Source organism: Herpailurus yagouaroundi, unplaced genomic scaffold (assembly GCF_014898765.1).
Source record: "Herpailurus yagouaroundi ecotype Mexico unplaced genomic scaffold, PumYag 182, whole genome shotgun sequence".
In the NCBI taxonomy this organism is placed as follows: domain Eukaryota; kingdom Metazoa; phylum Chordata; class Mammalia; order Carnivora; family Felidae; genus Herpailurus; species Herpailurus yagouaroundi.
The window spans coordinates 21,247,435-21,272,285 of NW_024412413.1; the positions used below are offsets into that span (position 1 = coordinate 21,247,435).

Consider the following 24,851-nt stretch of genomic DNA (forward strand, 5'->3'; position numbering starts at 1 on the left):
AGAATCGGAAACAGGCTCCAGGCTCTGAGCCATCAGCCCAGAGCCTGACGCGGGGCTCGAACTCACAGACCGCGAGATCGTGACCTGGCTGAAGTCGGATGCTTAACCGACTGTGCCACCCAGGCGCCCCTATTTTTATTTTTAATATAGAATATTAGTCATGTAAGTCATGAAGAAATAGAGCTCTTATTTTACCTACCTCTGTGTAGAATTTATTTTTTCTTTATTTAAACAGTATTAAACCACAATTCTAACTCATGACTCACATTTTAGGAACTTCCCAGTTAGAATCTTTTAACCTTATGTCCATGAATGCAATTCAGGAATTCACATTTGCCCCTCTGAAGGCAGGAGCACCATACATGGTATATAAAATGCAAATCCATTCCAGAGTTACTGCTCTAAATGCATTCATTATAATTCTTTGTAAACATGCATTTGAGGGCTCAGTTGCCATCTTAAAATGAGATATAAACATCCCCAGGCATTAATACAGATCATTTAAGTACCTATGCTTCCCACCTCATACATACTTGGAAATGAACTAGAACATGCACTTTGACAAAATGTATGCTAAAATAAATGTATGCTACCATAAAATAAAAGTGTGACTTAAATGATTTTTCTTTTTCCTTTTTTAAGCTTTTTTTTTTTATTTTGCTTTAATCTGTATACTCAATATGGGGCTCGAATTTACAACTCCAAGATCAAGAGTCCCATCCATACTCTACCAACTGAGCCAGCGAGGTACTCCCAGATTTTTAAAAGGCATTTTGAAAATGAAATTTTAGGGGCACCTGGGTGGCTCAGTCAGTTAAGCGTCCAACTTCGGCTCAGGTCATGATGTAGCAGTCAGTGAGTTCGGGTCCTGCATTGGGCTCTGTGCTGACAGCTCAGAGCCTGGAGCCTGCTTCAGATTCTGTGTCTCCTTCTCTCTGCTCCTCTCCTACTCATGCTCTGTCTCTATCTCTCAAAGATGAATAAATGTTAAATAAATAAATAAATCAAAAGGAAAAAAGAGAAAAAAAAAGAAAATGGAATTTTAAGCTGTATATTACTTCATCTATTTTGAAAATTCAATCCAAAAAATTAGAAAATTTCAGAGAAAAGAACTGGATTTCAAGTCTTTTTAATACTGATGAAGAAAAACACTCAGGGGGGTATAGTAACTTGCCCAGTGGCACAGGAAGGTTAGTAGAAGAGTCAGAATAAGAAAGAACTCAGGTTTCTTGACCTGATTTCATACTTGTTCATTTTGGTAAACAATGATACTTTTTCCTAGTTTTGTATTGTTTTCTATCTCAGAGCCATTAGAACCAAAAAAAAACCATAAACTAAAATGGATTAGGTAAATCATGTCATTTTAATAAGGTAAAATCATGTCATTTAAATTGCTTTTGCCTATCATTCCATTAAGCTACAAATGCTTATATTTATTTAAATTCACATTTCACCTAATAAAGATGAATGCAATCTCCAAAGAACTATATTTACAAAATGCAAATTTAATGACCATTATCAAACAACAATATAAAGAACTGATCAGATGAATGAAGAACATTTCTCCCTCTTTTCTAAAGCTGCCATTTGAAGAGAATATTCAATGTTACTTCTTAAAAGAATTATTTGTGGGATAAATTCTTATGATCTACCGTTAGAGAAAAGGTTGAGAATACATATGCCTCTCAATATGAGATAATGAGAACTGTTATTTATTCTACTTCCTTGACCAACAACTATAAGTGTTAAAAATTCTGTATTCAAAGGAATCAACTGCCTTTGGCATAGATTTTTGAGTACAACTATTTCCCGCCACTTGTATTCTTGTTAATGTATTGTTTTATTGTACCCTTATTTTTTTTTAAAGTAGGTAAGTGGTGGATATAAAAATATAGAGATAGATTACTAAAAATAAAGGCAGTTTACAAAAGGAAGCTATTCAGAATGATTATAGGCTTATACACCAAATTAAACTCTCATGATTATTTCAAAACTACCAACAAAATAAATTGTGAATTAAAGCAGAAAAGTATTAAGAAAGAAAGAAAAATTACTCAGATTTTCTAGTGAAGCACTCAAAGTTAGGGGACAGGAGCAAGGTCAGGGGTGTAATAGTGCAAAATTACGTATCAGGGAAAACTAAAGCTATTGCTCACTTTTTTTTTTTTTTTATTGCTCACTTCTATAGTACTATATTATATAGGTTACCTATAGCCAAGATGAAATATATGAACAAATTACAAAAGGGTTATTTAGGGGCACCTGGGTGGCTCAGGCAGTTGAGCATCCGACTCTTGGTTTCAGCTCCGGTCATGATCTCATGGTTCTTGAGTTTGAGCCCCACATCAGGCTTCATGCTGACGGTGCAGAGCCTGCTTGAAATTCTTCTTCTCTCCCTCTCTCTCTGCCCTTACCCCCATGCGAATGTGCATGCTCTCTCTCTCAAAATAAATAAGATAAACTTAAAAAAAGATAAATGAAGTTTATTGAAGTTAATACACTGACAGTGCAGAGGCTGCTTGGGATTCTCTCTCTCTTTGCCCCTCCCCTGCTCACTATATCTCCCTTTCTCAAAATAAATAAATAAACATTTTTTAAAGGGTTATTTAATAATAAGAAAATGATTTAAAACAATGAGAAGTGAAAGAAAAGCAAAAAATAATATGCAATTACTTACAGCAAGGGAAGATGTCTGTAGACATGCATTTTTAATTCTTGGTATCAAAGCATTTTTCATGGATGGGTAGTCTATAAGATTTGCAAAGGTTGGAATGATGTTTAAACAGAGTTCCTATTAAGAAAATACACTGATTCAATCTTAGAGAAAGACTCTCTTCATCCTTTCTCCCACATATTAAAAACATTTTGCATTTACATAGCTAATTTGTCACACAGTTTGAAATAAACTTTTATTTATGTTTTATCATTTGTTCCTTTCAACAACTAGTTGAAAAAAGAGTTGTCACTAATTTTCAATTTTACAGATGAGAAAACAGACTCAAAAGATCTTATTCAAGGGGCGCGTGGGTGGTTCAGTCGGTTCAGAGTCCAACTCTTGGTTTCAGCTCAGGTCATGATCTCATGGTTTGTGAGTTTGAGCCCTGCGTCGGGCTCTGCTGCTGACAGCGCAGAGCCTGCTTTGGATTCTCTCTCTCCCTCTGTCTGCCCCTCCCCTGCTTATGCTCTCTCTCTCTCCCTCTCTCAAAATAAATAAAACTTTTTTAAAAAATTTAAAAAGGACCTTACTCAAAATCATGCAAAGTCATATAACTAGCTTATGGTAACAACAGTCCTTGGTCTTCATTCCTAATTTCTTTCCATGATAACACAATTCATCAATTCATCATTAATTATTTAAAAATGGGAACACCTAAGTTTTGCTATCTTTCACAATAAGGATTAAATACAAAGTAACATAGAACTATTCCTCTTAAATAAGGGATTTCTTAGCTTATCATAAAATAGAATACAAACATTTTCTTTAACATATTTTAAAAGATTGTTTTATAATATTGGGGAGAAATACAATAAGACACTATTATGTAACCCCAGTTTTTATAATTTTTTTTTTAACGTTTATTTATTTTTGAGACAGAGAGAGACACAGCATGAACGGGGGAAGAGCAGAGAGAGAGGGAGACACAGAATCAGAAGCAGGCTCCAGGCTCTGAGCCATCAGCCCAGAGCCCGACGCGGGGCTCGAACTCACGGACCGCGAGATCGTGACCTGAGCTGAAGTCGGACGCTCAACCGACTGAGCCACCCAGGCGCCCCAGTAACCCCAGTTTTTAAAACATGTATGCATATGTGTCTGTCTACAGGCTTAGGGAAAAAGACTCAAGGATAGATACGGAAATGTTAACTATGGGCATCTCTGAGAGAGGATTTTAATTTTCTTTATGTTTAAGCACTTCCAAATTCTAAAACTTAAGCAAGTATAACTCATAGAAACAGGAAAAAGTTATTTAAAACATTGTTAACTAATATTGGCCACAATGTAAATGACTATAACTGGGAACTCTGAATGAGGCTAACAGAGGAAAAGGGGGACTAAATGAGATAAGGAAAAGAACAAGAAATGGCTTGAGAACTAACTGGCTCAAGAACATATATCTCAGATACCTTATAAGAGCAGAATGTTCCTTGTAGCAAAGCAAAGAAGAAGGGATTACTAAAGAAAATGGAGGCATAATTGTGTATCAGGGAAGGAGTTAGACAATATTCAGTATACTTAAAGACATTCATTTGTAATTAGCAGACAGAAATAAATTAACTACTAACAACCTGTTATCAAAATAATGGCCAAGTATTTTATTTGCTTTACTCCCAATTTCCAAAAAGCAGCTATTAAGAGTTGCATGTTTATATCCACTCAGAATTGTAATTAATAAGTGTGACATAACTTGAGGATAAGAAGTACAAGCTACGTTCAAGGATGCCCATTTTCCAAAGATGGGCAAGAATAGGCAAGAGTGAGCAGTTTATGAGATACTGTACTCCTGTTACCAGAGGGGACCTCTGTAGGGAAGGTCAGCCTTTAATTCATGAGAGCAAGCATACATGTGCACTATGCTGTATAACCTAGCAATAGGTTATAAAGAGGCAAATCTTAAATTATGTCTAAATCATTTAGCTAAAAGTGGGGGGGAAGAGCTCTTTTCCAAGAAGGAAATACGATGAAGAACCTAGAAACAGGAGACTGAAACAAACCAAAACTCAAGGAAGTCATTAGCTCATTCTCAGGAATTTCTGCCTCTTAGTTTATACTTTATAACTGGTGGTGGGGAGAGGAGAAAAAGCATAGCTTCTAAGTTTAATTTTAAAGGTAAAAATTTTTTATTTGGTTCACATATACATTTCTATTCAAGCCTCTAAGCACCCTAATTTTTGTACATCAATTTCTACTTTCCTAAATGTATTTCTGAACCCCCTTTAGCCTCCTAAATATTTCTAATCAAACTTTACTTTAAAAATATCACTCCAGAGGCACCTGGGAGGCTCAGTTGGTTGAGCATCTGACTCTTGATCTCAGCTCAGGTCATGGTCCCACGGTTGTGGAATGGAACCCCAAGTCGGGCTCCACACTGAGTCGAGATTCTCTCCCTGTGTTTATGATTCTCTCTCTCTCTCTCTCCCTCTGCCCTTCTCCCCACTTTGTGCTCTCTCTAAAAAAAAAAAAAAAAAAAAATTAAAATTAAATAAAAAATCACTCCAAAAATGAATTTCCAAAGTTACTTTCCAGCCTTCTACTTGCTTGAAACTTGAAGACTTTTGTTTCTTGGGGTGCCTGGATGGCTCAGACAGTTAAGTGTCCAATTCTTGGTCTCGGCTCAGGTCATGATCTCATGGTTTAAGAGTTTGAGCCCCACACTGGACTCTGTGCTGATAGTGTGGAGGCTTCTTGGGATCCTGTCTCCCTCGCTTTCTGCCCCTCCCCCATTCGTTTTCTATCTCTCTCTCAAAATAAATAAACATTTAAATAAAGACTTTTGTTTCTTGCTCTTATTCTAGTATTCTCCCAAAGATCAGATAGTCTTTTAACTTTAACACTCTTACCAAGCAATGATGATACTAATTAATTGGACTGGTGACTAAAGACATACTGAATGATACAAGAAATGTGGGTTTCTAAAATTCAGCAAAGCTGCACAGGTCAATCTGATTTAAATATTAACTATTTCAATAAATACTTATTGGCTGATGTGTATTGGCCAAATGAACCCCCTTATGAAGAAAAATTAGCTTTCACATCACTCAACATTTCTCTCCTTCCTAATCTCAGTGAACATAAAACCAGGTTGGCTACACAGGGCCTGTGGGAATGTTTTAAGAAGCTATAATTCATAACTCCTTTGGAAAGGCCTAAAAAGTAAAAGTAAGTACTTCTTTGTCCCATGTCATTTGGACAAAACCAGCATATCCTCACCTTTAAGAAGGCATGACGTTATATGGAAAAAATGTAACATGAACCTCACAATTTTGAATAAGCAAAAACCTAGAAAAAGACTAAAATGAGTCAAAAAAGTGACCTTATACACGTGGTATTAGGTTCACATTATTTTTAAGTAATCTCCATACCCAACATGGAGTTTGAACTCACACCCCAAAATCAAGAGTCGCATTTGCTACTGACTGAGCCAGCCAGGTGTCCCTGGTATTAGGTTCACATTAGAAAAAAAAGGCTTTGGTCAATAACCTTTAAAAATTAAAATTCTGTTTTTCTTTACTAGAATTTCTATACTGGCAAAGAAACTTTAAATATAAAACCATTTATGCAATGAGATGTTGTTAACATAGGTACTTATTTTCCAAAGTAAAAAAAAAAAAAAAAAAAAGGAAAAAATTATACTTTTAACAGCAATCCAAAATTTTTTTGCCAGACAGCCCTATAGAACCAAAATTTTAATAGCAAAGCTAAAGAACTAAGTTTGGCAAAGTACATGATGTTTTAACATAACCTCTATGACACAAAGAAATAGCTATAAATGCATTAGGAATGGTCACACTAAATTACTGTCTGGTTTGCTATCTACTTGCTACACAAATTAACTTCAGTATAGAAGGAACACTTAGAAAAGTAAGTTATCAAGCATGAAAAAAAATTAGGAATATGGGAATACCTACTTAATGTTTTCATTAAAAAAGTCACATGTATCTTTGACATTTCATTCCTATGTTAGTTATTCATTTAGGAAGAAGATATACAATGATTCAACTATAAGAAATCAAATCTTTCAGAATAGAACATTTTTGATAAATAAAAGCAATGAATCTTTTACTTTGTTAATACAGATATTTGTCAATACATTCTTTAAATTAATTGGGAGCAGATACATTTTAGTAACAGTATATAATGCAATTCAATGGATTAATAATATAGATCACTATTGAGCTTTATATAAAAGATTTTATAATTCAAACCCAAAATGTACTTCTTTCTTTTTTTTTTTAAATCAAATCATTATTTAAAAAAATCAAATATTATACCTGGATCTGAATGGAAGGAGCCTCTAGTGCTCTATAAACCATTGGTAAGACACTGTTCTTTATCTCATCAGGAGGAGTTTTGGTTAGTAGCAAATCCATTTTTTGTAGGAAAATTAACAAAATCTGTGTAGAAAAAAGGAACAATGTATTAAAGCCCAGAATCTTTATAAGATTTCACATATGACAAAATTTAAAGTCTCTTCAAAAAAGTAAGTTCTGTATTTTGACACTCACCATGTTGCTAGCCTGAGGGCATGGAAGACAAAAACATACAAATCAAATTTCTTAGATTTCTGGAAGCACAATATTTAACATTTGCTCTCAGTTTAAACATTTAAGTGAAGACTAATTTCCTAACTCTCACATATCTTCGGCAATACATTACTCACCTGTAAGTACCACTATCTGGGTATCCAATGGGTTTAAAAAAAAAAAAAAAAGAAAGCCTGAGAACAGCAAAGTCAGATATCCCAAAGAAGTAGTTCACTTGGCTTCTAAGTTTAAGAACAGAAAAAAAGGTACAGGAAATGAAAGAGACATTTTCAATAGTCTCCAATCATGTTTTCTCACCTAGTTGCCACACATACCTAGATTATAAGGAAAAAATGGCCCCTTCTATTCATGCAGACTACATGAGTGTTTCATGAGTGAACATGTGGCTCCGCCACTTTCACTCCTAACATCTTGACCATATTTGGGGAACTCTGCTTCAAAGCCTACAGTTCCCTCATCTGCCCTTTCTTAGCCATAGGAACTCTTGCTTTACCACCACAGACTTCCTTCTGTTCCCCTCCTTTTAAAGGAAGGACCGCAAATAGCCTCTCATAAAACCATTAAATCACACAGCTGATGGTTTATTAATATGCTACTGCCATGGAATGGCAGAAATATGTAGTAATATTTACTATGTGTCTAGAAATTTCATTTAATCTCAACAACTCCTTTTGTTTCAGAAATGAGCAAAACTAAGGTTTTAAGAGTCTAATGACTTGCCCATGTCATCCTTCTAATAAGGATGAAGAAGACCAGATTCAAACCCAGGTGTGTGACCCTACTGCTCTTAAATCCAAGACTACCTTGGGGCACCTGGGTGACTCAGTTGGTGAAGCATCTGACTTCGGCTCAGGTCATGATTTCACAGTTCGTGAGTTCGAGCTCTGCATTGGGATCTGTGCTGACAGCTCAGAGCCTAGAGCTGCTTCGGATTCTGTGTCTCCCTCACTCTCTGCCCCTCCCCAGCTCATGATGTCTCTCTCTCACAAACAATTTTTAATTTTTTTTAAAATCTATTCATTTTTGAGAGACAAAGAGAGACATAGCATGAGTGGGGGAGGGGTAGAGAGAAAGGGAGATGCAGAATCTGAAACAGGCTCCAAGCTCTGAACTGTCAGTACAAAGCCCAACACGGGGCTTGAACTCACAGACTGTGAGATCATGACCTGAGCTGAAGTTGGACGCTTACCCACTGAGCCACCCAGGCGCCCCTAAAAAAATTTTTTTAAAAATCCAAGACTACCTTGAATCTGACAAATATTATAATAGAGTCTAACATCAGAAATTAATTACATTTTAACTTATAATACACACACACACACATTATTTCCATGGTGCTGTAAGCATTTTCCTCCTCCTGGTAAAACTATTTATCAGCAATAAAATAAAGAGAAACAACTGGCATAAACTATCTACAAGCTAAAGACCCTAAATAACAAAAAGAAAAACAAAAACAAATATTTAAAAGTACAGAAGAAAAAGAAATACTTCTTTTCACAAACCAATAACTTTCAATAAGTCCAATAAGAACAGTATGCCAGATCTCAATATAATTTATTTTCTGAGGTGGTAACTTACGGAGAGCTATCAACATTTACTTGCAAAGTTTAATTATAATTTTAGGAATGGTTCACTTCAAACATATGCAAAATAGGTTCTAATGGAAAAAAAGTCTCTTATACTTACCTCAATTTTTAAAAAGTCACACATCCATTTCTTTTGTTTTCAGTGATAGTCATCATTGACTAATATCATTAAGTAACAGAAAACAAATAGGAAAGAGTATTTACATACATACCTGGATTGGCTCCTGCTGTTTAAAAACAGGGCCAAGTTCAGGTAGAATTAATTTGACATATTCTTCTTTGGTGCATTCTTCAGCAATCAGTAGAACATTGGGCAAAACAAAAGGTACCATATCAGGGTTTACAAATTCTGAAGTCAAACAAGGCAAAATTCTCTGCACAATGACACGCTGAAAGGCAAAAATGTTTTCATAAAACTAAATTTGACTTCGGGTCTTTAGTGTTAATATTGAAGTTACAGTCTAAAATGTCCAATCCCTTTGGGGAAGATGACCATATAATTTCCCTCAGGAAACCTTCCTTCATTAAGTCTTCACTAATTTGTTTCTCCTCTTCATTACTTACGATTCATACCACACAATTTAAAAACTGTCCTGTATTATTAATTGTTGTTTCACGCATATTGACTCTATCTACACTTACTGAAAGAGCCTTGAGAGCAAGAACAATATTTATGTTTCCTCTTTATTCTCCATAGCATCTAAGTAAAGGGCTAACTAAACAAACAGTGAATAATCAAAAAGTATCGGCAGATTAAACACTGGAGATATTTTTGCAGGAATCACCAGTTTTCCAACCATTGACTTCTATGGCATTCACCAACATATTTTAGACTATATTACACTCATGATTTAATAAGCCAGAGAAGGAGAGTTACAGGAACTAGAGAGGGTAGTATCAATACAGAAGTATTGCTTAATTACTGGTGAAGCAATGATCTCCACAATGACAGCTTATGGACCTGTCTTCTGACATTTAATGTGTAAGCACTACCTTTGCATAGGTAGTATTCTTCTAATTTTTTTACCTAATTTTTTAGATGATTTTTGGACCCCACGAAAAAGGTCCACTAAACTTTTAGCTTCAGTCTGCAGCCTTCTATAGTCATTTATGTACCTAAGGCAAAAGTTCTATTTATTTCTCTGGAAGAGTTATTATAGTAAATGAAAATCCTGTCTATAAGAAAAAACTGATCAACAACAAACCTTGGGCAGTTTTGGTAGAACTTTTGGCAGTCCTTTGAAAAACTGTGATTTCTGAAGATTATCTCTTTGGAATAAGGTATCAAAATACTGCAGTGTTACTGCACCAACATCATCAAAGAAGGGAATCTAAAAATAGGGAAATAAAATTATTTTGGTAAATATTAAAGTACTTCTCATACCTGAAACTGCCATAATATAGTAAAAAAAAAAATTAGAAACATTTAGCAAAATACTAAAAAGCACTTAATAGTTCTAATTATAAAAATCAAAATAAGGAATAACCAAATTTCTTTTCAGGTTCAAATTTTTCAGTCGGAACCTGTGAGTTCCCTAGGCAGTAACATTTTCTTTACCTAACTAATAAATGCTGAAAGATTTAATATCTTGAAGGCATAAAGAGCACTATTAAAATCCATGCTTATATGAGTAAATTAGAAGGCCGTGAATTCTTGGGGTGCCCAGAATTTCTACACCTGTATAACTATTAGGATTCTAATTATCTGAAATCTTATTTTATATCACAGCAATTATACACATAAATTATTTAACTGTTTAAAGATTAAAAGAAGTTGCATATTTAACACATTTGAGAATACAGATGTTATCTGGGGCCTCTGGCTAAATCTTGCTTTAGAAGCACTTAATCTACTTTTAACTCCTTGTCTCTCTTCCACCTAAGGCAGGAATTCATGTGTACTCACCTTGGTCATTTGATCTGCATCTGGTCTTACAGTCGGAGTTACATTTAACAGTAGTTTTACATGTTCACGGACTTCCTCGGGTATATTTGAAAGTGAACTAGATCCTAAACGACTCAACTATTCAAAAGAGTAATACTATTAAATATGAATATAAAATATTCAAAAATATAATGCATTTACAGTCAACAGTCTATTTAAAAAACCTTTTTTTCCTCAAAAAAACTAAAAACAGAACTACCCTACAATCCAGCAATTGCACTACTAGGCATTTATCCAAGGGATACAGGGGTGTTGTTTCAAAGGGACACATGTACCCCCATGTTTGTAGCAGCACTATCAACAATAGCCAAGGTATGGAAAGAGCCCAAATGTCCATCAATGGATGAATGGATAAAGAAGATGTGGTATATATATATACAATGGAGTATTACTCAGCAATCAAAAAGAATGAAATCTTGCCATTTGCAACTACGTGGATGGAACTGGCGGGTATTATGCTAAGTGAAATTAGTCAGAGAAAGACAAAAATCATATGACTTCACTTGTATGAGGACTTTAAGAAACAAAACAGATGAACATAAGGGGAGGGAAACAAAAAGAATATAAAAACAGGGAGGGGGACAAAATAGAAGAGACTCATAAACTGAGGGTTTATGGAGGGGTTGTCGGAGGGGGAATGGGCTAAATGGGTAAGGGGCAGTAAGGAATCTACTCCTGAAATCACTGTTGCACTATATGCTAACTAATTTGGATATAAGTTTTAAAAAAAAATTAAAATTAAAGCAAAAACAAAAAACAAAAAAAAACCTTTTTTAAGTTTATTCAAAAATATATTTTACACTGAACAAACTGCTAATTCTACTGTGGCAAGATAATTAAAACACTTATCTTCAATACCTGAAATTGTTTCTATGACAAAAACAAAATGCCCATCATTTTAGATCATATTTCAGTATTCACTCTAGTAAATAAATGCCACAATTAAAGTTGTGGTAACAAACTTTGATCCTCATTATTTATAGAATTACTTTTGTTAAGTTGATTTTATGCAAACTTAAAATATGAGACACTCGTCTCACTTTACAGAATTTTCTGGGGACATTTTAAAAAAATCAAAGAAAAATGTAATACATTTTTAATGCAAGCAAATATTTATATATAAGGCAAATTACCTGGTCCAACTGCCTACTAAAACTCTTGTAAATATCTTGCTTGTTAACTTCAAATATGGGTTTCCCTTTGTTAAATACAGCATACATGACAGTTCCTAGAGAGTACATATCACTGGCTGTTTCACAGCTCACAGAAAGTATGTATTCAGGAGCCAAATATTCAGGATTTGGAAGACACAATGATGGTAGATTTGGGTCCCATTCTTTACAAGGAAACTTAGGCTATAAGAACACAGAAAAGGGATTACAAAGATTAAATATTTCAAATTAAGGCAAACCACTATCAAACAGTAGCAACCTAATTTTAAATTCATACTCAGTCATGCAAGTAAAAACACTACCACCTTTAATCCTAAAATTCCCAAATTCTCAAATCTGGAAAGGACACTAGACAAACTGAGAGATATGAATAAGAACTCTTGCAACTTTCAGATGATTGGACCTCTCTTCCAGAAGACAAATTATCACTATAAGATGCAATATGAATATGAAAAGGTAGAACCTATATTCTATGATACATAAGCTTCAAGTTTTCTGGACTCAGATTATCATTTGAAGCCTTGTTCTTTCACTAATTAGCTGCATGATTTAGTTAACAAGTTCAAAAGGTTGTTGTAAGATTAAACAAATGCATGGGAAAAAATGAACCTAACAAAGTGTCTGACCCAAAGTGTATATTCAACCAATACTAATTCTTTCTGCTTCCTTTAAAAGAGTTTACTTCAATTACAAATCTATCTTAGGTCAAATCAGGATCCCTTTAACAACTACATATATTAAAAACTTGAAATATTACAGTATTTCCTAAGTATAAATAGGCAGATACGATAATCACTAAGTAACAGGTGCTTTGGAACCAGAGAGACTGGGTTCAAATCCTAGCTCTACCACTTAACCACCTGCCTAAATTTAGGCAGATTATTTTATTCTATGAGCCTAACTTAGTCATCTATATTATTCCTGTATCTCACCGACTGTGGTTAAGAAAATACATAAAAAGTGTTTAGTAAAGTGCTTCAATAAATGTTAGCTATTATTATCACCACTACTGTTGTTATCATGCTGCCTGTAGAAGATTCTATAGTCCAATAAATTAGGAAAACACTACTAGAGATTCACAATGTTAGTGTATTTGACATCCTAAGGAAAAAAAAGCCTACTTAACCCAACAGTTCTCAGATTTGTTTAACTCTAGCATCCTTTACTCAAGTAACATTACTATGGAATTACCAAGCTGAAGAATACTCTTAGGTAAAATGAACACTAGAAATTTCTATAAAGTTAAACATTTAAACATACATTGTACCACATAGCCTATTTCTACACATTTATCAGGCATGCAAATTCTCTAGTCCATTCCAGATGCATCACAAATTTCCATAGCTTTAAAAAAAATTAGAAGACTGGGGCACCTGGCTGGCTCAGTCTGTGGAGCACGTGACTCTTGATCTCAGGGTTGTGAGTTCGAGCCCCATGTTGGGTGTAGAGATTGCTTACAATAAAATCTTTTTAAAAAATTAGAAGATTTAAAACCTTCATTACCTCTTGTTCAGAAGGATTGGATGATGATACACAAAAATCAAACCCCATTATTTTCCAGGCTCCACTTTTATTCAAAATTATATTTTCAGGTGTGATATTTCCATGAACCATTTTCACACTGCTGTGCAAAAATGACAATCCTTCAGAAACCTGTAAACAGGGGGAAAAAGACTTTTACATTAAATAAAATTCCTTTCAAGTACAATAATAAAATGTCTCTTAAAAATCATAATTGCTGCTTCTCCCAATAGATTTTTTTTACATGCAGGTAACCATTAATTTAATCATAAATGCAAAAGAGAAGATATTCTCAGTTGCCACAACGATCAAAGCATTAGTGGGAAAACCCATTTATAAAACCAGAATACACTCTTCATTAAAGTTCCATAGAAGCAAAAGCAAAGAATTTAAAAGCACTTTGCTATCCAAATTTATCAAGTTCCTATATTTGAAAAATGAAGGAATCTTTGGTTTCCAAGATACAGATAGTAAGTATCAAGGGACACCTTTGTCAATTTTATTCTAATTCTTAGTATTTTTACATACTCACACTTCATATTGAAGTTCGGTTTTTCTGAAAAGTATTGTGCTTAGTTTTCAAATACTAATTGATGCTCACTCATTCTCAGGCTGGATTAGTATCAGGCAATTTTTATATCTGTACCTGAGACTACTATGGAATCTGTTAACCAAAAATGAAGACTGGATTTCTGTTTCCAGGAGTAGATTTTGGCAAACTAAGGCTCCCTGACTTCCAAGACACCATTCCCCCAGGTTTTTCCCCAACTCCACTGGCCGCTGCTTTTCAGTCTGTTTACACTGCTGGTTCCTCCTCAGTACCCCAACCTCCTGGACTCAATGTTTGGACATCTGAAGTTTCCATGTACTCTTTCTCAGTTTTCTCATACCTTTCAATACCATCTATATGTTGACTGTTCCCAAATTCTCTCCAGCCTGGCCCTCTTTTCTAAAGTCCAGACTTGATTATCTGACTGCCTTCTCAATTTCTTTCCCTGGAATGTTTTACAAGCATTTCAATCTTAGAAGAATCTGAAACTGAGCTTCCCCTACAATTCGGTTCTCTCCTCTTGTAGTCTTTTCTCTGTATCAGTTAATGGCCACTTCATTTTTCCATTTTCAAAAACTTTTGAGTTATCCTGCACTACTCTATTTTTCTTATACGAAAAAGCCATCTGCAAAGCCCAATACCTTTACTACTAAAATACATTTAGAATCTGATCCTGTCTTACCACCTTCCCTACTCTAGACCATCATCATCTCTGGCCTGTATTACTATAACAGTCACCTACTTCACCTCTTTGTTTTTGTTCTTACTCTTCTACATAGTTTAATTCTCAATAAGTAGCTACCATGCCAAGTCACTTTCCTACTCAAAGACTTCCAAAGACCTTTCCTTTCTCTCAGAGTAAAATTCAAAGTATTTCTCTGGCTCTCAGGGATAACAGGACTTAACCACTCATTAACTCCATGACCTTGTCTCCTACTACTCATCTTCTTATTTACTCCTCTCCACCACTCCAGGTATTTCGCTACCTCTTGAACATGTCATGCATGATTCTGTCTCAGGGACTTTGCACTTGCTGTTCTTTCTGCCCAGACCATTCTTTCCCTACATATCTATATGGTTCGCTTCTTTGCTTTTTTCAGGTCTTTACTCAAATGTCACCTCTTCAGTTATAGATTTCCTGACTACCTCCATCCAAAAGTGCAATCTTTCCCTCCACATCCAAATCATCCTCTTCCCTCTTCACCTTTTTTCTCCATGTGCACTTATCATAATCTAATATATTTCTTATTTTATTGTCTCTCTTCCCCATGAGAATGTAAGTTCTGAAAAGCAAGAATTTGTGTCTGTTTTTTTTCACTGCCATACTTTCAGCATCCAGAACTGTGCCACACATACAGCTATCCAATAAATATTGCTTAATGATTTAATACAAAAACAAATTCTCTAAAAAAAATCCCTTACAGTTTCAACATGAAGACAAGTCAACAGTAAAGAATGTAAAGAGTACTATTTTAGAAGATAGCTGAATTCCTGTCCCCACTTCATTAGTTACTAGTCTTGCAACTTTGAGCAAGTCACTGAACCTATGTAGGTCCCAGATGGTAAATTACTTCAAATAATGGCATATTAACCTCTTAATAAGTGTGGGAAATCATAAGATTCCATACCATTCTCAATTCCCATCCCCGTAGTCAGTCAACTGGGCCTATTCTAATTCTGCATAACATCACTCTATACCTCTAGTACTTCCTATGATTTTTGACCAAGACTTTTTAACTATCATTAACTATTTTTACCGGCAAGCACTATGCTAAGTACTTACAAATTTACACATTTGACTCTGAAAATAACCCCATAGGGTAAGAATTATTTCCCATACATTTTCCCTACCCCCCAAGTTCTACTCTTCTAGCATGATAGTTCTAAAATGATTATCAGACCAGGTCATTTACTCTGCTTAAAATCCTTCAGTGTTCCCCATCATCAAAAAGGTCTTTTTCTATCTTTTCAGTTTCATTTTTCATCACTCCCTGAGACGCGATGTGCTACCTCTAACTGCCTGATATTTACCCTGAGTAACTAGTATAATAAGCAATTAGGGGCTTAATATTTCTCAGATGAATGTTCTCTAGTTCTAACACATTCGAACCCACGAAATTCATATAAGATTTGCATTTTAAAAAATGCTTATTCCTCAAATTTAATTTATAAAATATACAAAGTTTATCAGTCTAGAAAAGTTTTCCTAACTTTACAAGGAAAAAGAAACCCCTATGCATGCTTATTGTATATTTCAGGCATTAATTTGATAATATTTTTATATAATTATCTCAGTTAATCTTTGGAACCATTTTATGGTTGGGGAAAAAAAAGTTCAGATGCTTATTACAAAGCTACAGTAATCAAAACAGTGTGCATTGGCGTAAAGACAGAAATATAGACCAATGGAACAGAATGGCATATATAGTCAAATGATTTTTGAGAAAGGTACAAAGACCATTCAATGAGGAAAGGATGGAAGTTTCAACAAAGGGTGCTGGGAAAATTGGATATCCATAGTCAAAACAATGAGGTTGTACCCTTACCTTAAACCATATGTAAACATCAACTCAAAATAAATCAAAGGCCTAAACATAAGACTAAAACTATAAAACTCTTAGGAAAAAACAGGGGAAAAGCTTCATGACACTGGATTTGGCAATGACTTCTTAAATATGACACCAAATGCAACAAAAGAAAAAATAAATTGGATATATCAAAATAAAAAACTTCTGTGCATCAAAGGACAAAATCAAAAGAGTGAAAAGGCAATCCACAGAATAGGAGAAAATATTTGCAAATCATATATCTGATAAGAGGTTAATATCTGGAATATACAATGAACACCTACAACTCAACAACAAAACAAACAACCTAATTCAAAAATGGGCAAGAGACTTGAATAGACATTTCTCCAAAGACAATATGCAAATGGATAATAAGCACATGAAAAGATGCTTAAATTCACTAACCACTAAGAAAATGCAAATCAAAACCACAACAATCTACCATCTCATTACTATGAGGATGGCCACTATCAAAAACTAGAAAACAAATGTCAGTGAGGACATGGAAAAATTAGAACCCTGTGCACTACTGGTAGAAATATAAAATGGTATAGCTATGGAAAACACTATGGAAAACATTATGCCAGTTCCTCAAAAAATTAAAATAGAATTACCATATGATCCAGCAATTCCACTTCTGGGTATATCCCCAAAAGAACTTTGAAAGCAAGATCTTGAAGAGAAACTTCTACACCCATGTTCACAGCAGTATTACTCACAATAGCCAAGATATGGAAGCAACCCAAGTGTCCACAGACAAACGAATGAATAAATATAATTCCGTAAATATATACAATGGATTATTTAACCTAACAAAGGAAGGAAATTCTGATACACACTATGACACAGATAAACCTTGAGAACATTATAGTAAGAGAAATAAACCGGTCAAAAAAGAAATAATAATGCATGATTCCACTTATATGAGGTACCTAAAGTAGTCAAATTCATAGAAAATGAAAGTAGACTGGTTGCCAGGGGCTGAGGAGTGGTGGGGTTGGGGGATGGGGAGTTACAGTTGCATGGATCCAGTTTCAGTTTTCCAAGGTGAAAGAGTTCTGGGGATGGATGATGGTATGTTTGCACAACAATGTGAATGTACTAAATCCAACTGAACTATACACTTGAAAATGGTAGGACAGTAAATTTTACATTATGTGTATTTTATCACAATTAAAAAATATATACTGTTAAGCAAACAAGGTAAGCTAGACACTAGATACTAGAAGAAAATATTTGTAACTCATGTATCTGACAAAAGACTTGTGTCCATAATATATAAAGAAACCTCAAAACTCAATAATAAAAACCCATTCAAAAAAAATGGGCAAAAGAGCTGAATAGACATTTCACCAAAAAATATTCAGAGGGCAAAGTATATGAAAAGGTGTTCAACATCATTATTCATCAGGGAAATGCAAATTAAAGCCCCAACAAAATACCACTGCATACTGATTAGAATGGCTAAAATCATAAAGACAAACCATACTTCTGGCAAATATGTGGTAAAAATGGAACTCTCATACACTGCAATAGGAATGTAAAATTAAAAGAAATTTAAAAAATTAAAAAAGGAATGTAAAATGGTATTACCACTTTAGAAGAGTTTGAAGTTTCCAAAGAACCAAAATGTATACATACCCTTTGATCTAGCCATCCCATTTCTAGGTACTTAACAAAGAGAAATTAAAGCATAAGTACAAAAACTTGTATATATTAAAGCACATATACAAAAACTTGTATATGAGTATTCACAGCAGCTATATTTGTAATAACCAAAACCAGAAACAAACCAAATGACCATCAACTGATGAATGGATAAACAAACTATGGTATATCCATACAATGGACTACCACTCAGCAATAAAAAATTATTGATATGCACAACTATATGGATGAATCTCAAAAGAATTAAGTGAAAGAACCAGGCAGAAAAAAAAGAGTACATATAAAATGATTCCATGGCACAAAAACAGACACATAGACCAATGGAATAGAATAGAAACCCCAGAACTAGACCCACAAACGTATGGCCAACTCATCTTTGACAAAGCAGGAAAGAACATCCAATGGAAAAAAGACAGTCTCTTTAACAAATGGTGCTGGGAGAACTGGACAGCAACATGCAGAAGGTTGAAACTAGACCACTTTCTCACACCATTCACAAAAATAAACTCAAAATGGATAAAGGACCTGAATGTGAGACAGGAAACCATCAAAACCCTAGAGGAGAAAGCAGGAAAAGACCTCTCTGACCTCAGCCGTAGCAATCTCTTACTCGACACATCTCCAAAGGCAAGGGAATTAAAAGCAAAAGTGAATTACTGGGACCTTATGAAGATAAAAAGCTTCTGCACAGCAAAGGAAACAACCAACAAAACTAAAAGGCAACCAACGGAATGGGAAAAGATATTTGCAAATGACATATCGGACAAAGGGCTAATATCCAAAATGTATAAAGAGCTCACCAAACTCCACACCCGAAAAGCAAATAACCCAGTGAAGAAATGGGCAGAAAACATGAATAGACACTTCTCTAAAGAAGACATCCGGATGGCCAACAGGCACATGAAAAGATGTTCAGCGTCGCTCCTTATCAGGGAAATACAAATCAAAACCACACTCAGATATCACCTCACGCCAGTCAGAGTGGCCAAAATGAACAAATCAGGAGACTATAGATGCTGGAGAGGATGTGGAGAAACGGGAACCCTCTTGCACTGTTGGTGGGAATGCAAATTGGTGCAGCCGCTCTGGAAAGCAGTGTGGAGGTTCCTCAGAAAATTAAAAATAGACCTACCCTATGACCCAGCAATAGCACTGCTAGGAATTTATCCAAGGGACACAGGAGTACTGATGCATAGGGGCACTTGTACCCCAATGTTCATAGCAGCACTCTCAACAATAGCCAAATTATGGAAAGAGCCTAAATGTCCATCAACTGATGAATGGATAAAGAAATTGTGGTTTATATACACTATGGAATACTACGTGGCAATGAGAAAAAATGAAATATGGCCTTTTGTAGCAACGTGGATGGAACTGGAGAGTGTGATGCTAAGTGAAATAAGCCATACAGAGAAAGACAGATACCATATGGTTTCACTCTTATGTGGATCCTGAGAAACTTAACAGGAACCCATGGGGGAGGGGAAGGAAAAAAAAAAAAAAGAGGTTAGAGTGGGAGAGAGCCAAAGCATAAGAGACTGTTGAGAACTGAGAGCAAACTGAGGGTTGATGGGGGGTGGGAGGGAGGAGAGGGTGGGTGATGGGTATTGAGGAGGGCACCTTTTGGGATGAGCACTGGGTGTTGTATGGAAACCAATTTGACAATAAATTTCATATATAAATAAAAAAAAAATAAAATAAAATAAAAATAAAAAAAGGAAAGAAAGAAAATAAAAAATAAATTAAAAAAATAAATAAAATGATTCCAGTTAGAAAATTGTAGAAAATACAAACCAATTCATAGTGACAGAAAGGAGGTCAGTGGTTTCCTGGGACAAGAGATAGAAAGATAGCAAGAAGTAGGAGGGAAGGATTACAGTGGGTATAAGAATACTTTGGGGGGTCATGAATATATGCATTATTTTTATTGCAGCGATGGTTTCACAGGTATATATGTCAAATTTATAAAACCATATAGTATTTTAATATGTAAAGTTTATTGTATACCAATTAATAACTTAATAAATCTGTTAAAAAATCATAAAATGATCTCTGTCCCCAAGGAACTAAAATTCTACTGCACAAATTTACTCTATAGAGTTGAAGATATTTCATTTTGGTAAACAGGGAAAGGAAAATTAGAAAAAGTGGACATATAAGAAAAGGCTAACAATATCTCTTGATGCCTATTAAATAATTTCTTTAAAGATGTAATTTTTAATTTTTATTAAATACTTAAGTACTTCAACTTAATAGTTTGTTTATGAAATGCATTAACGAGGTTTAGAACTCAAAAAAATAAAAATGGAACCACCCCAACCACCAGTCAGTAAGTGCCCTTCTACAAAGGTTACCAATGTTATGTTTCATAAATTTAAAATATAATTTGGGACACCTGGGTGGCTCAGTCAGTTAAGCATTTGACTTCAGCTCAGGTCAAGATCTCATGGGTGTGTGAGTTCAAGCCCCGCATCAGGCTCTGTGCTAATACCTCAGAGTCTGGAGCCTGCTTCGGATTCTGTGCCTCCCTCTCTCTCTGCCCTCCCCCTACTCACTCTCTCTCTCTCTCTCTCTCTCTCTCTCTCAAAAATAAATAAAAAAATTTTTTAAAATAAAGTAAAAAAATAAAATATAATTTAAACCTAACAACAAACTGTAGAAAAACTACAAAATACAGAAATAGTTTTAAATTACTGAAAGGATCCAAAGGTTTACCTGAAGCAGTTTATATTGCTGATAAGTTTGAAACAGCCAAAAAACAATTTTGAAAGAAAAAAACTCTTTTCACATGATGAACAAAAATACATACCTGAAGCAAACCATATTTGGTTTCTACATCATAAAGGTTATAATCCTTAATGTCCGGAGATACAGGGGAAGGTAGATTTTCCCAGTTACCTAAAACATTGGCTAAACTGGCAAAAACTGGTTCTGTACAAAATGCCAAGCAATCCCTGTTTTAAAAAAGAAAAAGATTTATTTATCACCATTTTTTCCCACATTATCAAAATCAAATGTACATAAAATATTAGTGGTCAACAAGAAAGTAGACTTAGATTTATTTTCAACATTAATATAATACACAATTTTCAGAATATGCTCAAAGGAACCTGCAAGTTTCCCACAGACCGCCCTGGAGCAAGAGGAGTCAGAAAAGGGCACAGAGAACAGCTCCAGGGGCCTCTATAACTACTTCAATCAGAGCAGCTTTGCTTTTACCTACTTTATATATAATTTTAAAAGGTGTCACAATTTTTTAAATTTTAAATTACTGCTCCTTGATATATAAGAATATTTAGAAATTCAGAAAACATTAGATATTAACATTCAATAGGCTTTATGGAGTAATTATAAAGAACTCAGGTTTTGAAGATGGACAAATACCCAACTTCAAGTCCTAGCATCCCTATCCCCTGACTACGTGACTTGGACACCTCAGCTCTGAGACTCACTTTGCCCATTCGTAAAATGCTGATAAAAAACCACCTTGAAGGGTTAAGCGAAGATCAAAGGAGATATTGAATGTAAAGCACACAGCACAGTGACTAGCATGTAAACTCAATAGGTCTTTACTACTGCTATTATCGTTACCAAGTGTTTGAGACTCAAGTGCTAACATTTTATGACTTGGGCTTAGGCTCTGGCAATGGAGAACTACAAGGTAGTGTGGTAACAAAGCTAAACCAAACTTCTGCACCTGGATTGTAAATGCTTAATGGCAAGTATGCCCTTTGCTGTTTCATCTTCCTCCTATTCCTGTGTACCTTTTCTTTCACCTTAAACTCATTTTTCAAGTAAAAGCGAATGCAGAAGCCCAATATACATGAGAGATTAACACAAAGCTCCTTAGGGTGAGGGAGAGAGTTACACCTGCTCACTCATCAACAAAGATGCTATCTTGTTCTTTACTCCCTCATCAAGCTCATTAACACAGTGGACACCAGGCTTTCATCTGCTGAACTGTACTGGAGGAAAACTAATCAAATACGCTAAAGTCTTTCCTACAGTTTTCTGTAATTCCCAGGATTCATGTATTTGAGTTACTCTTATTTTTTTTTCCTCTCTGTCTTGACCCCAACATCATCCTTGGTCACATCAACACCCATATGATTATTCCTCCAGCTGAAGCCCCCTTATTTTTTTCAAGCATATTCACTTCCATCATCATTTTTACAGTTACATGTGAGAAGGGCTATATCCTCTTCTCAAGAACCACCTCCCAGCCACAGCTACTTACTAGACATTATCTCCTACCCCTTTACTACTTCCACCAAATCTAGCTCACTGGCATCTTTATTCACCAAATTCAAAGTATTGAGTCCTGACCATACACGATTGATTCCTTTCTTTCTCCCAACTATCTCAACAATAAACCATCACCCTTTATTACCCTTTACTGAAAAAAACCGTTATGAATCCTTTAATAATCATTACAAGTTTCTTCTACTCTCTTCCTTATGTCATAGGCAGAGGAAAGAAATAGAAAACCCCAGTCTCTTTAAATTCAGTACTAAGTCACATAATGTACTTCAACCTTGCTCTTTTTATTTTTCAGCATTCAAGGACATTCCTTTATAGTTCTCTCATTTAGCTCCTTATTCCATGGCCCCCTTTCCCCATTACTCACCTATTATCCACGTTCTACTTTAAAAAGCATAAAGTTCATCTAACATGAATGACCTCACTTCCCTAAACTTTACCTCAGTATATTAGTGATTAAACCATCATTCTAAAATTTCCTTTGAATTCCTCTTATGGGACTTTATTCACATGATGTCTTGTCTACTGGGCTCCTTTGTACCTATTTTCTAGCTTCCAAACTGCCTTCCTGCTACTGAAATTACTGATTATCAATAATAACCTCTCACTAGTCAAATGTAATGAATTTTTCTCAGTCCTTATTTTCCCTTTACTCAGTGGTCCTCAGTGACTAGGACCACTAGTCCCTCCCTCAGCTCCCTCAGCTCCCATGATGTGCTGTTTTTCTCCTGCTATGTAACAATGATGGCTCATTTCTTTCCCTCACTCTTTTTTTCTCCTCTACATTTTAAGTTCTGTCCTCAGTACTCTGCTCTTTCTACTCATGCTCTTGAAAAATTCTTTTATTCATAGTTTTAATTACTGCCTCTGTTCCCCTTAATATACATCACCAACTCTGGGCTTTCACCTGGATTACTTTACTATATAGCACATTTCTTTTGGATAACTCCAGTGTTATTTCTACATTAATTCATTAAAAACTGGAAGTTATTTTTTTCCTACCCTAAAGTTGTCCTCTTTCGATCAATTTTACAGTTTTACAACCTAACAATGAAGATGCCTTAAAGTAACCTTTGAATTGTCTCTCTTAATGACTGCCCACAAATCCCTTCTGTAATATTTAAGTCACTACAAAAGAAGCTACAGAGAGAGCTTCTCCCCTCAAGAGACTTAAAATGTAACGATGAACTATAAGACACACTGATACAAGTTAAAATAACAAATATGGGCAGGATTCTAATAGGTGACATGGTACAGGCTGATAGAATACACTCTAGAGGAAAACACACAGTTAGGAAAGCTCAGGACAAGCGTGGCAAACAAAACTTAGTCCACTTTGGGATACAGAGTTCACAACAGTAAATGTTACATAAGAGTCAACAACTACACTTTTCTTCTGGGTTTATTCATGAAAAGAAGAGCAATGAAAATATTATCGTGATAAGAGAAATATGGGCATATATCTGGATAGGTACACCATGGTACAGTGGGGAAAAAATATGGGCTCAAGAATCAAGGTGTCATAAGTATGTGGCTTAAGTAATGTCTCTGATCCTCAGTTCTTCCACATAATTTTGAGAGTCGGATAAGTTAAACAAATGTAAAGTATCTAGTACAGTTTTCACAGTAAATATTAGGTTTTTTTCTTTTGGGTTGAAAGAAAGTATCTTCTGCTCTTGAGGGGAGAGGGATCAGTGACAGTGGATTACTGAAGATTCCAAAGTAAGAACTACACAGAAATCCAATATATATGAAGAGATAAAAGCAAAAGTGTCCTGGCTGAAGGTGGACTGGAAGCCTGGAACTCTGCCAGCTCTGTTCCTCTGCCTGCCTGTTCTTCCCCATCCTTAAAATTCCAGGGTCCACAGAACACAACTGGCAAACCATCTGGTTAAGATCTTCTGAATTTAGAGAGAGGAATACAGTCTGCTAGGTAGGAAGGAAGGAAGAAAGAAATTAGGGGTTATGACTAATGTGGAAAAAGTTTATATAGCTAGGGTATCATTAAAAGCACCATAAGCTTGAAGATCCAGTTAAGACTACACAACATTAATTTCATATTCTTGTCATTCTCAGCAACAATTCCCAAGATATCCTTGAAAAAAATAAATGGTAGAGTAACTGAGGGCTACTGATATGCTGAGCATATCAGAAAGTTAATCGTTAATCAGAAGTTAAAAGTTAATCAGAAAGTTAAATGTCTAGAAGAGTACCTGAAACATACATAAAAATAGCCTGCAAATATGGAATAAATGCAAAGAATACAAAAAATTCTAGCACATTAGCAAGGAGAGCTACTTTCAGGCAGGGACTGTATGCTAC

At 35.1% G+C, this 24,851-nt stretch overlaps 1 protein-coding gene across 6 annotated transcripts in view; it reads right to left on the reverse strand.

Annotated features, from left to right (window-relative positions):
* SCYL2 (SCY1 like pseudokinase 2) overlaps nt 1-24,851 on the reverse strand; it is a 72,593-nt gene that overhangs the window by 22,233 nt on the left and 25,509 nt on the right. For 4 of the 6 annotated variants that reach the window (XM_040491116.1, XM_040491112.1, XM_040491114.1 and 1 more), the window contains 9 exons: nt 21,079-21,223; nt 13,467-13,616; nt 11,925-12,146; nt 10,753-10,869; nt 10,052-10,177; nt 9,059-9,235; nt 7,222-7,233; nt 6,988-7,110; nt 2,678-2,791 (listed from right to left, as the gene is read on the reverse strand). In XM_040491116.1, the coding sequence (XP_040347050.1) occupies nt 2,678-2,791; nt 6,988-7,110; nt 7,222-7,233; nt 9,059-9,235; nt 10,052-10,177; nt 10,753-10,869; nt 11,925-12,146; nt 13,467-13,616; nt 21,079-21,223 (1,186 nt within the window). The remainder of the gene's footprint in view (nt 1-2,677; nt 2,792-6,987; nt 7,111-7,221; nt 7,234-9,058; nt 9,236-10,051; nt 10,178-10,752; nt 10,870-11,924; nt 12,147-13,466; nt 13,617-21,078; nt 21,224-24,851) is intronic. The other 2 variants (XM_040491117.1, XM_040491115.1) reach the window with 2 other exon arrangements.